The sequence below is a fragment of the Chaetodon trifascialis genome, chromosome 20 (assembly GCF_039877785.1).
Source record: "Chaetodon trifascialis isolate fChaTrf1 chromosome 20, fChaTrf1.hap1, whole genome shotgun sequence".
NCBI classification, from domain to species: Eukaryota; Metazoa; Chordata; class Actinopteri; order Chaetodontiformes; family Chaetodontidae; genus Chaetodon; species Chaetodon trifascialis.
The window spans coordinates 9,592,998-9,607,793 of record NC_092075.1 but is presented as its reverse complement, the minus strand read 5'-3'; the positions used below and the strand labels follow the sequence as shown (position 1 = coordinate 9,607,793).

The 14,796-nt window shown below is 44.8% G+C and overlaps 1 protein-coding gene across 5 annotated transcripts in view; it reads right to left on the bottom strand.

The window, feature by feature from the left end:
- LOC139348562 (mediator of RNA polymerase II transcription subunit 13-like) overlaps positions 1-13,011 on the bottom strand; it is a 78,880-nt gene extending 65,869 nt beyond the window's left edge. For all 5 annotated transcript variants that reach the window (XM_070988787.1, XM_070988788.1, XM_070988790.1 and 2 more), the window contains exon 1: positions 11,605-13,011. In XM_070988787.1, coding sequence (XP_070844888.1) covers positions 11,605-11,676 — 72 coding nt within the window. In that variant the 5' untranslated portion in view covers positions 11,677-13,011. The remainder of the gene's footprint in view (positions 1-11,604) is intronic.
- Between the last annotated feature and the right edge of the window lie 1,785 nt (positions 13,012-14,796).

Below are 14,796 nucleotides of genomic sequence, written 5' to 3'. Positions count from 1 at the left end.
TACTCTCACCTCTATTATCTTTCTTGTCTCCGCTCTCCCTCTCATCTCTCAGCACTCTCTCACTGTCACAGACGCCTATTGAATACACCCAGGAGTATCTCACGCTCTCCCTCTCGCCTTTTTCCCTATTCCTCTCTTTATGTCTTTTTGCCTGGTAAACAGAGGGAAGATAACAGCTCCCCATAAGTTTCCAGAGTATTTTCGTGTTAGCACAGAGGAGGTGGAGGTGCGCTCCATTTGTATTATTTTATTAAAATCCCCCTTTTCAGTTCCTTGCAGTGAGATGGATTCTTTATCATTTGCACATGCTTTTGTATTTTTGAAAATTGATTTTAAAAAGGAATCTAAACCCAAAACTGGAGAGTTCAAAATAATTTCCTGGATAGAAGGTGAACTGAGCCCCGGCTTGGAAAACATTATCTGTATCCCAACCAGAGGTCAACCTCAGTGCACCAGACATGTGCTTGTAATCAAAAGAAAATATGAACGTCAGAACTTTAATCTTTAGCATACATTGCTCAAACAGAAACCACTGGATGAAAACTCCTGAACAGAAAAGAGGAGGCCATTTCCACAGATTCAACTTTGATAGCGCCGACCTGAAAGGCTGACACATACACGCAGTGCATAAAGTTTATATACTGCATATTGTTTTAAGCTGAGGAGCTTTACAATGCAGAGGAAACCCCAGTCACTTCGATAGCAGAGCGGGGAGGAAAACACACTTGACATGCACTCTGCAGGAAAGCTTCAGCAGACTGAAAATATTCTGCTCCTCCTGCTCTTTCTCAAAAACATGTGGGACCTTCTGAATGGACTTCCAAACACGCAGCTGAACGCATGTTTGTGTTGCAGGAAAGCGCGCGCACACGCACGCACACACTCATACGAGGCTTTGCAGCTGCCTGGCACAGACGTAGGTACGTGATCTAAACATGACTTCCTTTCACTTTCATAACAAATGCCTTTTAATAACAACTCAGTGCATACGTACATGAAGCTAACTAAAAGAGCAATCATTAAAAATGCATGTGTTTGCCAAGAAAGTGAAGGGGAAAAAAAAAACAATATCCAAGCTGGTTATATGCAGACGCTCCTCTATCAGAACTGCAGCTGATGCGAACATTTGCATCTAAGTGGAGAAGTGTCGAGTGCTCAATCAAAGCTGACAGAGAGCGTATGAGAACGTCGTCTGAGAGAGATGCCACTTCTTTAGGAATCTCACAACAGCGTAAGAGCCTCACAGTCTGATAGTCTGACAAAGGAGGCACTTTAGGCAATCGAGAGACAGCCTGTATCAGCAGTTTTACCTACTCTGGCACAAGAGAAACACTTATTCTGTCAGAGTGGCATAGCTTTCTCATCAACGTCAAATCTGTTAAGACACTTGACAAGCTGCCAATATTTGGGGTGTGTTCAGATCGCCTGCGATGCCTGTGAGTCTTTAGATAAGAGTCGATGTCTTTATCAGGCGCATGCAACGCTATCTATCTCTCTTTCATGCAATGTCAAAGGACAGGGGGGATTTAATTATGTCTAACAGACACAGAGAGAGAATTGAACACTGCAACTTATTTGATGCTTTTAATGAAATCGAATCCCATTTTTTATACTATTTACGGCCTTCATTGTTCGTAAATAGCCTTTCAATATCTCTATTTACTTCTCTTTATTGTAGTTTTCATTGTCACTGACAGAGTCCGCCATTCCCGTGCTCGATTCAAATTGTCTAAGCACAGGAAACAATACGCGTACTTTAATCCAGCATTCCTCTTTGTAATTTTATCTCATTGATATCAGCCTCGCTGTTCGCTGTTGACTGTCTCATAGCCGTTACTGGTACTGCTAGCCGAACATTTCCCACTTCTGCTAATTCACATTAAAAGCCTTCCACTGGCCAGACACGGGATAGCTTTTATTTTGAAGCAGTCCCAGGAAATGATATGTATTTGTCAGCGATGTTCAGTGCTGACTGCGGTCAAAAATACATCCACAAAACAACAGTAATTAAAAGCAGATCAGCCCACTCTCAGATGGTGGTTGCTCATCGCATGATGGGAAAGACAAAATACTGACTGACTTCTTTATTAAAAGAACATGAGTTTGTTTGGCTGTGCTGTAAACAGATACTGTACACCCACTGATCTTCTGTTGCTGCTGCTCAAAGTGTTTGTTGTAGTATTAAATCACACTCGCTGTTACCATCAGTAGCCACAAACCACATCATCAACCAGGAGGGAAATATTAGTGATTCCAACTTTAATGACACGACTTGTCTTGAACGCGTTTAGCATTTAGCTTGAATTGCTAAGTGCCTGAATACGCTCTGCTGATGCTTTCTGGAGTCCGCTTGGGGGACCGTGAAAGCACCGTGTCAGGTAGGCTAGCCTAGCCGACGTGACCGAAAACAATTTCGAAATTTTTTGTCCGAACCCGCCCTTGTGCTCGGGTCGGGTATCCACGCCCTAACGTGCACGCCCTGTGATGATGACATTTAGGACACGCAGACCCTCACAAGCTCGCAGATGTGGAAAACATAATTTCGGCTTAAGTCAGCAATGAGAAGTCACGAGTTAGAAGAGCCAGTGGAGGAAATCACAACAGGCGACGACTTCCCTTTCATCAATTAACCCACTGAAATCAAATTAACCCACAAGGAGTGGCGCTCCCCTCTGGCATTTTACACCACAAATGAAGAGCGATGGACATTACTGCACTTGTGAGCGAGCGAGAGCAGCACAAAAGAACCAAACAGGTGTAGAAAGAAGGCCTCTGGGGCTGCAGACACTAAACAGATGCTTTTCCTCTGCCTTCTGCCGCCACCTTTACAAGTCCCTACAAAACAAGGGACCGTCATTTGATCTGTGTTCTGTAAAGCATCCAGCCCTGGGAGGTGAGCAAGCCAAGCGACCTAATTAGAGCAGCGAGAGTCCCCAGGGCTGAGTGACGGATAGACCTGCCAATCACGCCGCAGAAAGCCTCCATCAAGCCGTGACTTCTCACCTGACACAAAGAGAGGCGGGAGGCAGGAGGCAACAGCAGCGGAAGACCAATAAGGACAGCAAGACATTGTGTACGGAGGCGCTGCGGCATCTAAAAGGGCTGACAAGATCCCCAGCCATTTGGCAAATAAAACAACACGGAGCTGCAGCGTCAGGCTGCTTTTAAAGCGTTAAGGGACAGGCTAAAGCAGTGGCCCTGCTTAGCCTAAATTATTAACGTGCAAATAAATAAACCAGTCTCTGCTTTACGAGCGTCCCCGGTGTAACTTAATTAACTGTGACATGCCACAGGGAAGGAGAAATGAGCAAAAGACGCAGACAAAGACAGAAAAACTGAGGATGACAAATAAGGAAAAACAGAGGACGGAGAGAAAAGTAAAAACAGTTGCTAGGCAACATACAACATATATAGGAATTCAGCAAGGTGTTCAATTTTTGGAGATTTCTGTCTCCAGGGTTACAGTGGAAATATAAGATTTCAAACACTTCTGCGGTCCCGTACTTCACTCCAAAAAAACAGTCATGGAGGAGTTTACTGTACATCTCAGTGTGTCGTTTCTCCTGAGCTACACCTCCCTTTGCTCCCTTACAGCTGGAGTTCATAAACTCAAATTTGGCCAGAGATATTATCAAGCACGTCATACATGCGTCAGGAAAGTCCTGGGATTATCAGGAGCAAGACGTTAATGCTGCAGTGTGGGATTACTCACTGAGTTTCTTTCAGTGAGAGAATGAGAGAATTCAGCCCCGTAATTGTACAATTAGCACTGCATGGAGGCTTCAGAAATGCCTACAAGTAGTTAATAGTCTGATTGTTCCTAAAATTGGGCAAATGGAGCATAAGCGGTATGAAAAATATCTCATTTGGCTTGTAATTTCCTGCATTGATTCTTTCCACGGGGATGCCTTTTCAGATAAAAAGACAGCGCTGCGTAAGTCAGCATGACTTTTCCTTGTGTCATTTCACAGATAAAATGTAAAGGAGAAAAACTGGAAAGCAGCAATGCCTCTCTGTGTGTGCATGCGTGTTTGTGTGTGTGTGTGTGTGTGTGTGTGTGTGTGTGTGTGTGTGTGTGTGTGTGTGTGTGTGCAGGACGGAGGCAGGGCCGTGCCATTAGCTTCACCGTAGGTCACACCTGAACAGGTTTCAACCCGCAACTCACCTGGCTGCTGTCTGTAATCTGTACTTTGCTTACTAAGTGGGAGTGGCAGCCAATCAGAGCTTAAACACTAGAAGTCCTCTGCAATTCTGCGAACACGTTCGATACACACACGCACACACACACACACACACACACACACACACACACACACACAGTGTTATGTAATCCCACTCAAGTCCTCCTCTCCTGTCCATTCACTCTTTACAACAGACACAATGGTACCATGGCATGTTCATATCTTTGTTAACACCACCCTGCCGAACCACTTATCCCCATGGCTCCATGCTCACGCAGCCATGCCTGGTAAATACTTAATCAAACCTTTTGTGTCTCACTTTTATACTGCGAAGTCCATCTATTCTGTGAGGCAAGTCAGGACTGAAATTGAGCTGTACACATTTTCATTAGCATCTGAAAAATCATGGGTGTCTGCCTAATTCAAGATGAGACACAGTGCCGTTTGGCAGTGCAGGGAGAATCAATGCGCCACAAATGGCTGTGAATCAACAGTCTGCACATAATGTGTTTGTTCTCATCAAGTACCCGTCTGATTGGTTGCAGATAATCTCTCAATGGAACATGAACACATGATAATTAGAATTTGCAACAGCACAGCAGACAACCTTAATGTTTTCTCTCTCCCCTTGTTTTGCACACCCTTTAACCTAAGTGTGCTCTAACTGCAACTGAATCCCAGCCAACCATGATATTGGCAAAGCTGTCTGGCTTGCAGAAAATATTCGCCCAGTTACAAGCAGGGCAGTATCTCCCTTTAAAGATATTCTCTTTGTCCGGGTGTCTGCAGTCAGGTGAAGAGACTGCAAACAGATTTCCCCGAGACAAAGTCAAAGACTCTCGTGTGATGGCACAGAGCGCGGAGGCATCATCAAACACAGGCTGTAGCTACCAATCAGGCAGCAGGCCTCAGAATTTGGGTTCAGACCAGAGGCAACACACATCCAATGTGTAACAGATTGGAGGAAAGTGGTGTTATTCCATAGAGGAAAACAGCAGCGGTAGGGGGGGGAATGTGTATTTAAGTACGATTCTGAACTGCTTGCATTGTAATTTTCAATTTCACAGCCTTTTTATCGTCTCTATTTTCATTCTATTATTATCATGTCATATACATCTGATTATAAATTTTCTGTAACCTCCTGAATGTCGCCTCTGGGGATCAATAAATCCTTATCTTATCTTATGAAGTCTTTCCATACTGCTCACATTGTAGAAGTCTGGAACCTTCCCAAGTCACTTCATCTGTCACTACACGTCTTATTTGATCATTACATATTTTATTAGAGCAGTTTGGTGAGATCACTTCAACCTGTTTACGATAGAAATCATGCGGTTTCCTGAATTTGTTGATTTCATTCATTCATTCATTCATTCATTCATTCATTCGCTAAAAGGCAAAGTGACAGTTTGAAAAGACTAAATACTCAATGAGGAAGAAATGTATTCTTTTACGGTTGATTTTTCTTTGTAGCACAAAACATAGAAATAATCATGACTGAACTGGATATCTAAAGTCTACAATTAGCTCCACCTCGACCAGCTAAAACACATAAATGGTGCTTACTTCACTAACAGATATAGCATTAAAACACTAAAAGGGACCATTCTGCATGATGAGTACTTCTACTTTTGATACCACAGTACATTTTGGTGATAATACTTTGACTGGAGTAAGATTTTGAATGGAGGACTTCTGGTATTGTCACTTTTACTTGAGTAAAGGATACTTCTTCCCCCACAGCAGCAACACTGTCACACTGATGTGGTTAATATCTATCTAGCAGTGCATGTGCCAGCTAACTAGCTAACTTTCCAGCTATCAAAAGCACTCGATGGCACCAGCTACTGCCCATTCCTACCAATCCCGCTCTCCCCCTCGGCCTTCTGTCGCCCTGCACACATGCAGGAACAACCAGTGGGCGCCGAGAATAGAACACAGCTGGCACTGCAGGGCTTACATATTTCACACTCAAGCCACCGTGCTCCAAAATACTCCTGCCCATCCCGTCCCATTTCCAGCTCCGGGACCAGCGGTGGTTCCCTCCCTTTCTCTCTCCTCCCTCCCTCCCTCCCTTCCTGTCTGTCTTTGAACCGTTCCTCACCTCTGTGGCAGGGCCCTGACAAGCCCACTGCTCAGATAAGATCCATGACTGCACTCAGGAGAATTTAATAGAAAAGAGATGTATAGTAAAAACAGAGGCACGAGTGAGGAGGAACCCCGCCGTCCTGTTCCCAGACCCTGCCCTTTTTCTGTCAGCCGCTAACCCATGACAACGTATGTTCACGAACCGTTTTGTCATGGCGGCAAAGTATCTGAGGAAGCTGTACGTCCGTGTCTGACACACAGAATGCCATGTTCACACAGGTGGGCCGCTGCCGGGTTGAGTCCTATTGCGATGACAAGGGATTCCCACAGCAGCGACAGGGGCAGATTAGTGGGAGGCGCCACACACGGGCTCAAGGTGAAGCCAGTGCTAGCTGTCAAAACTGCAAGCGAGCGGGGCCAAAAGCACAGGCTGGGCGTAGGGGGTGGACTGTTCGGTGCGAAGCAACCAGATGGAGCTGCTCCATAGGGCACGCAGCAGAGGACTGGGGGTGATGCCTTGGAAACCTGGACCGATCGTCTCCTTGTGTAAGAGGACACCGTCATGGCTTCAAAGTCATCTTTAGGTATCTCAATATAAACCACACTTGTCAAAAGCTGTCAAGTGCCAGCAGCTGGCATCAAACATCTGGTCACATTCAGGGGGATGTTTAATTATCAGATTGTTTCAGCAGATACTCCTGCTTTGAAGGATAAGTCTGAGGATAATCTGCATTCCTCTTAAGGGCTTTACACACCGGGGACAAGACGAATACACAACACAAAAATGTAAAATAAGCAGCACTTTGGATTATATGCGCACGCTGCTGGGCTGAAATCCAAGCCGGACCTTCACCTGTGCAAACCTGCACCTGCAAAGAGACCCGACTTCTCTCTTTCTATTGGAACTGTATCAGAATATCTGTATGGATCTTTATTGGCTGTGTAATGATTGTACATGATTAATTGCCTGTGAGCTGGTTCAGTCTTGTAGAGGTGCCAGCTCACCTCAGCTGAGAGGGGCGGAACAATGGGCCTGTCCAAGCGCAGTGCACAATCTGCTAAAACCACACGAGCACAAACAATCAACAGGTCGGCCGCTGACACGAGGAGCAGTGACGTGACGCCCGTTCCGCCAAATTTTTAAATGGCAAAAACATTTGCTTGTGTTTAGGCTATAGCCTGACAAACAGTGGATTTTTTTTAGGCTAATATCGATATTTAAGCGTTTTAAAAAAGACAATAATGATATATTAGACAATATCACTTACTCACATAACATCAGCAAACATCTTTTATAAGAATCCCTTAAATTTGGTGACTCAAATATTCTGATCGAGACATTTTACAGCTGACAAATAAACATGTCTTCTCTATATTGGGGAAAAAAAACATGTCATGGCAACACGGTGTCTAAATTAAAGTGTTTGCATTTCTGTACAGCCACGATTGTTACTTAGCAACATATGCTCCAAAACCAACATATCTGCAGTATTTCAGCCAGAATTAGCTCAACATTGATTTAAGAGCCAGGCTATTTAAGATGCTTAAGATCTGAGAAGTTCATCTAAGAAATCTGGCTTCTTTTGTTCAATGAAAGAAGGGGGTTTGATGTCCATCTTGACCGATTCTGTGGCTCAACAAATCGCGATATGCACTTCATCCAACCGCTGCCTCTCTCTCATCCCCAAGCATCCTTACACCCACCGCCATTAATAAGGAGGACATGCAAACAGTCTATATTAAAAAGGCCCCATCCCTGATTACCTGATTCTTCTTACAAGGCACGGCCACTCACCTGCCATAAATCAAGACGCTGCTGTTAATGGTATTCCCTCAGCCTCATCTCTTAGCACTTTATTTCCATGCCAGACAGCAGCATCATTATTATACATGCAAGATCTCCATTGGAATACAGTTTGGCTAATGAGCACCTTTTAGTTGATCACATTAGACCTGCACTTGAGGACACTTAATTACCAGTGTTGCACTCTCTGTCGAGGGGACAGAGGATGTCCTTTAATTAAGGTCTCTGCGTTCTACCTATGTTTGCACAAGCGAGCGTCCTTGGGATGCAGGATGCATTCACAGCCCAAATAAAGGCCGTAAAACATGTGATGTGAGCATGTACATGTGTGTGTGTGGGTGGGTGGAAGATTTAGTGTGTTGCATTTGTGATACATATGTTTGTGTGAGCATGTGGGTGTTTATTTTTTTCCTCTCTCCGTGTTGGTGCTTGTGTTTGTGAATGCATCTGCGTGTGTGTGGATAATATGATAGGTGTTTGAAGTTTGTCTCCTGAGTCTGAGATGGTTTAGAGTGTTTACAACACACACACACACGCACGCACGCACGCACGCACACGCACGCACTGAGGCTTCCTGTGTCGTGAGGCTCTTAACTGTGTCTCTCCTGGCATTTCATAGCCAGGCTCGGCGACTGTGGCTCGGGCCAGTGTCAGAAGAAACCTGGCCAGTCCACAGAAACATGACTGTTTTCTCTCTCTCTCATTACGTTGCTCCCTCTTTAATTTTCTCCCTCGCTCTGTCTCTCTCTTTCACTCTCAGCTTCTCTCTCAAATAGACTGAGGCTAGCAGTCAGGAAATGCACATCAGTCATAATACTTTCCTAAAATGAAAACAGATTCCGCTGCAGTCCTTCAGTCTCTCTCTCTCTCTCTCTCTCTCTCTCTCTCTCTCTCTCTCTCTCTCTCGCTCCTTCAGCTGAAAACATTCCTCTGTTTCTCCTCTCGTCCTCCGCCCTTCCCTCCTCCGTCGCCACTTCAACTTAGCTCACCAGCTCGGGTCTTTTTCTCCCACTTGCAAGGGTCTCGTTTGCTCTCTGTCACAGGCGGGTGATCGCCAGCAGACGAGACAGTTGTTTTGTGGGTTGTGTGATTGCAGCGATCTCGAGTATGTGACGCCACATGACAGTGATCTGCCGCGAGCCCGTAAAGTCCCACAGCGTAGGGCTCTCGTGCTTTCTATGGTACTTTTTATTGATGCAGGTTGCAATAACAGCCAGTAAATCAGTGTGAGGGACGAGTTTAGTGCATGTTGGAATGCTGTTTAACAGGCTGTCAGACCGGAGCGCTCATCGGTTAGCCACAAGATCTTTATGTTAGCCAGTATAACCTAAGGAAAAAGCTAGGAAATATTCCACTTTAGAGGTTGTTCTCTTGTCATTTTTGGACCTCTAAATGACAAAGTTAGGCTTGCAACTAACGCAATGTATCATTACTTGTGTTTTTAGTGTATAAAATGGCACAAAATAATGGAAAATTGCAGTCTCCCTGAAACAAAGTTGACATCTTCAAACTGCTGGAACAACCCAAAGCCCTTAAAAGGTAAACGATTCACAATGACAACACAGACAAAAGCAGGAAATGCTCATATTCGACAAGCTGGAAATCTCCAATTATTAAGACTATTAAAAATCACTGTTGATCAATTCTCTGTTGATCAACTGATCAATTAATAGCCAATTCTTGAAGTGCTAAAACAAGTAATAGGTGGTGAAATGCAAGCAGGAAATCATAGCTGAGCAACCGCTCGTATAAAGTGCGTGTTTTCCAGGTCTTCTTTTGCTGGATCAATACTCACGCTTGACGGGATTTGCGCACTTCCAGCGGTAATAACTGCGGCTCCACGTCTTTATCGTATCGTGCATGTACAGCACGCCTGGGTTTCAACATCAGGATGCAATCTGCATCCCACTGCCTGTCTCTTTGTCTCAGTCCTACCCTCTAACCAGGACACTTGGTGTGTCATTAGCGTTTTGTTCTGTCTTGGCCTTCCCTGTAGGAGCCCTGCCAGCGAGCAACCGCTGTGGCACCAGCCAGTCATAAATATTCTCAACAAGCCAGCTGATGGATGGTCTGTTTCCCCCTCGGTTCGGAAGGGATGTTCACAGGGCCCGCGCGAGGGCCAACAACGCCACGGCGGTTGAATGAAGCCGTTTTCCACAAGGGAATAACCTCGACTGAGAAGTTGACAGGGACGCAATCACTTTTCTCAACCGCTACGTGTCAGACGGGGTGAATTTAAGACGTCTGATACTGGAGCGCCGGTGCATTTATTTGGGCGTCAGTGCACACAAATTCAAACAAGATGCTTTCGGACGGCTTAAGATATTATTTCACAAAAGCGACTGACATGCGTGAGATGGAAACACTGCCAGAGGTTTGTTTGGAGTTTGGGAGATTTCTGCAAGCTGTGTGACAACTACAAAGTTTGTTTCTCTTCTCTATCCACCAAGAAACAATCCAAAAACCATCAGCATGTGACGTGTGTTTCTTTAGCTTTGGTGTGGCATGTCTAGTGTAACAGGGGCAGGCTGCTGTCACTGGTTGACAACCTGCATGATCACCTAAAAAGCCCTCAGGAGCCCTGTGTTGTTGTGGTTCTCAGCAGCCTACGCCTGAGCTCAGGCTACCGCATGCCTTTCCACTTGGCTGCCTGTTGTAGTAGGACAGTTAACTCGCTGATTGCAGGATGAAAACTGTGAAAACACACTGCTCGATCTCCTCCACCCTCAAAAACCAAGTGAGTTCTGCAGAAATTACACTGCCCATGGAGTCAAAAACCCCTATTTCAGATAAACTGAGTCTGAAAGTGTTGTTTCCGCTGTGTGCTTGATTCACGCCGTCTGTCAAAATCTTTGCAACCTTCCTCACCAAATTTTCCCCAATCTACCAATTTCAAACCCGCTGGGCTGTTTTTGTAGATCAAGGCATTGCACCATGATTCACTGAAGATCTCTGGCTTTAGAAATATTAAGAGGCAGCAGTAGCCTACGCCTTCTTTCCAAGTTAGTTGCTTGGCAATGCAACAGAGTTCCAGCTACATTTGCAGTGAAATGATTATTTAAAAGGGGGTGGAGGAGAGCGGCCAGAGCACACAGAGCTCCTGATGTGGGGAAAAAAAAAAGAATGTTTAGGTGTTGTTTATCTGCTAACCCCATGCACAAACTGCAAAGGCAAAACAAAACAAGAGGCCAGTCTGCTTTGGTGGCGTTTGAAATTTGGTTTTTAAGCGTCATGGGATTATGTTTTTGTTTGCAACCAGACAATAAAGTGGAGTTCTTCTGCTTAAATCATGCTGATTTAAGCCTCTGGGCTGGGATGTCTTCTTATAAACAGGCTTAGCAGTGAAATCTGGTGCTCCCCCCCCCCACCACTACTGTAACCCGTGGTAATGATTACCTAATAACAACATCAGCAATTGGTTCACCTTTGTACAGCGGCCACGCATCTAAGCGAGCCTCCCCACTGTCTTATGACTCGTCGATCACAACTGACTCGCGTGTCTGTGCTGGCCATGATTTATTGATACTGTACCAGAGAGAAGATGTTGGAGTGGCAGTCCTCAAGGCTTGCCCCGTTAGCCACCCAATTCGCTGTTGTAGTCATAATCGTCCGCCGTTGGGGTCGTCAGCGCTGGGCATGTCGAAATCCTACATCGGTATCAAAACACCGAGCAGGGCTGACAAATCGCTTCCCTTTCCCCAAAACGAGCAGGCTTCTAATCTCACAAGAGGTCCAGATAATGGACTCGGGATGGTCGGGCAGAGGAATGGGCGTATTCAAAGAGAAGTGCAGAATGCATCCATAAAGCCCCGGCGGATCTAACGTTGTAATGTAAATCCAAGCGTGTGCGGCGATCAAAACATTGTCGCGATCCAGGTCAGGCGATTCCAAATGTGATCGCTGTCAAAGGCGGAGGGCACAGAAATGTCTCCATCTCAATCCACACACAGAGGACGATCAGCCCGTTTCCATATCAGTCTTTCCGCTGATAGTTTCATCATTAAATGAGCATAATCCATGGGGAAGCGACTCCTTTCTTCCGCGCCGAGGAACAGCCCCCCCTCCCTCCAACGAAATAGCGAAATTAAGAGTCCAAACTTCTTTGAAAATGATTACAGGTTCGCCGCTCGGCTAAACAATGAAGTTAGAGCCGAGACGTTACACGCAGGATATCTGATTCCGTCTGCTCCACAAGCTGATGCACCACTTGTGATAGTTTTCGAGAATTGCATGAGCTATTTATAGCCTGCTTTCTTACCACAACCGTTCCTCTCACAATGTAACCCAGCCTGCCGCGCACAAACAGGCGCTGCGAGCAGGGACGTTTAATCCCTCTGTTGCTCCCGAACGAAACGGAGCGCGGACGAGGGGGTCGCGGAGAGAGAAAAGCCCCCGGTGCTCCTCCGTGGCAGGGCGGACAAAAAGTCGAGCGGGCTCCCAGTGAGCCCGGATCATGAGTCAAACCGTTCAGACAAGAAGAAAAAAAAAAAAAACTATTCTCACACTCCGCCACCAGGAAAACGACAAGCAGGCTTCTGTAGAAGGAGGTTTGAAAAAATCCTTCCTTCCTTTCAGTTTTTATATCATTACGAAACGTCCTCCCGCGGCCACAGCAGCTTCAATCTTGCACAAAAAAATAAAAATCAGATTATTTTTCAATGCACAGCTCACGCCAAAGTGACAGTCCTCGTCTAGCGCCGATCACTGACATAAAGAAAATGTTGCATGCTGCAGATTTTTGTTGCTTTAAACCACCGCGACATTTAAACGCGGATCCTCCTCCGTCTCCAGATATGATTATTGAATTAAATCCTCCAACGTGTGCCTGCTCTCCTCGGCAGCGACCTCCTTCCTCATTGTTTATCTCTCCCTGTGTGTTATTATATCGGTATGTTAGTGTGCGTGTACCCTGCCTGTTCTCACCCTCCGCGTCTGTTTGCTTTACGCGAAACGTCGCTGGAGCTTTTTTTTTTTTTTTTTTTTTTTGCGCACGGTCGTCCAGCCCACCACGCATTGTAATGTAATGGCGGTCGGAAGCGTACTACCGAGACTCGCCTTCCCATTTGGCCAAGTTTGCGCTCACGTGATCAAAGTGTGGGATTACAGTACTGTTTAGGATCTTTGATAAGAGACTGGATGCGACGCCGTGCCAGGCGTGCGCGCCTGCGGTCGGAGGGATTCCTGCATTGTTCCGCTCTCTGATGTTAAAATGCATCTTCGCTGGTCATCAAGCTGCAGATTATTTTACATGATGTGTTTCTTTTTTTTTCTCCCCCCTCTCTCCTTCATCACCCTGTGGTGTCTTTCTGTGATGCATTTGTTACATAATGTAACTGTGTTCTCACAACAGAGGATGTGACAGAATGGAGGTCAGAGTGACTTACTGAGCTCATACTGTGTTTCATAAGAGGCATCTATGTAGGTTAGACTTACACTCGCCAAATTCATTACATCACAACACTTGCTTCATGGTCTTTATCGTCCAAAAAATGATTTCATAGATGACAAATTGATAGGAATCATGTTCAAATGTTTGCAGTTGTCCAAAGTGGTTAAACACAGGGCCGTAGCCAAGATTTTAGAGACACAGAGGTCTTGATGTGGTGAAGCCCCCCTCACACACACTAAAAAGAAGATATTTTATTTATTGTCTTAGCTGTTCAGTTATATTTAAAGCTGCACTAATCAATATTTTTAGATCAACAAATGGAAAAAATATGTTTTGAGAACCAGGCGTGTCTAAAGGGTGGCCTGAAACCTGAAATCACACCCAAGCACGACCCTATTATCCTTAAGTATGATGGGCTGTCTGCCCAGTGAGAGGCGGGACATTGGTTCAAACCAACCGCTTGTGGCCTACTTACAGAATAAAGTACAGAAGCTTTATTTTATTTGAATGGTGCCACTCGTGTTGTGGTTCGTAGGAGCATTTCTCTTTCAAATAAAAAATTCACAGGAACAGGAAGATACAACATTAGTTATTAAAGTGGATATTCAATTCAATTCATGCCACCCCTGCATTAGTCAGTGCCCCATTCAGGCCACCCAAGTCAAAAAAAAGTCCGGACATGTTACTGTTTGTGAAAGGCAGTGGAGCATTTAGCAGTTAAAAAGCCAGATATTCTTTCTCAGGAGTTGGTAGAGACCAAAAACAGAGCTAAAAAGACACTGAATATTGGACCTACATTCATCAAGTGGCCAGACACATGACTCCAAATGAATGCTAATGTTGTTCTGTGTCGGCTGAGTGTGTAGAAAGACAACTGTTTGCATTTACACCTTCTTGTGCTGCCTTTAAGTGGCCAAAAAACTATTTAATGCAGGTTTAAACGGAGCACTTCTTTCAAGGAAGTTCCTCTCAAAATGATCAGTTTCTTATAAACTCAACTCTTTTTTTCAGGAAATTACAGGTTATAAAATAAACCAACTTAAAATTCAGGTGGAGTGATACTGAATTCTTTATTTATTCATTTTGCTTGACTAAAAGTAAGAAAATGTAAATGTACCAAGTCTAAAAACACTGGAATCAGCCTTAAAAAAAAAACATTATTTGTTCTGTGAAGTTCTCAGAAGACATCCTGGAGCATGACCATAGTGGCCTCAATAGGCGCTATGGTGCTCGCTGTATCCTAACTTTATACTTATTTGAATTATACAGTGCAAACATATAATTTTATCCTCCCCACTATCATGTGATGCATTGTTATATTTACATAGACATAC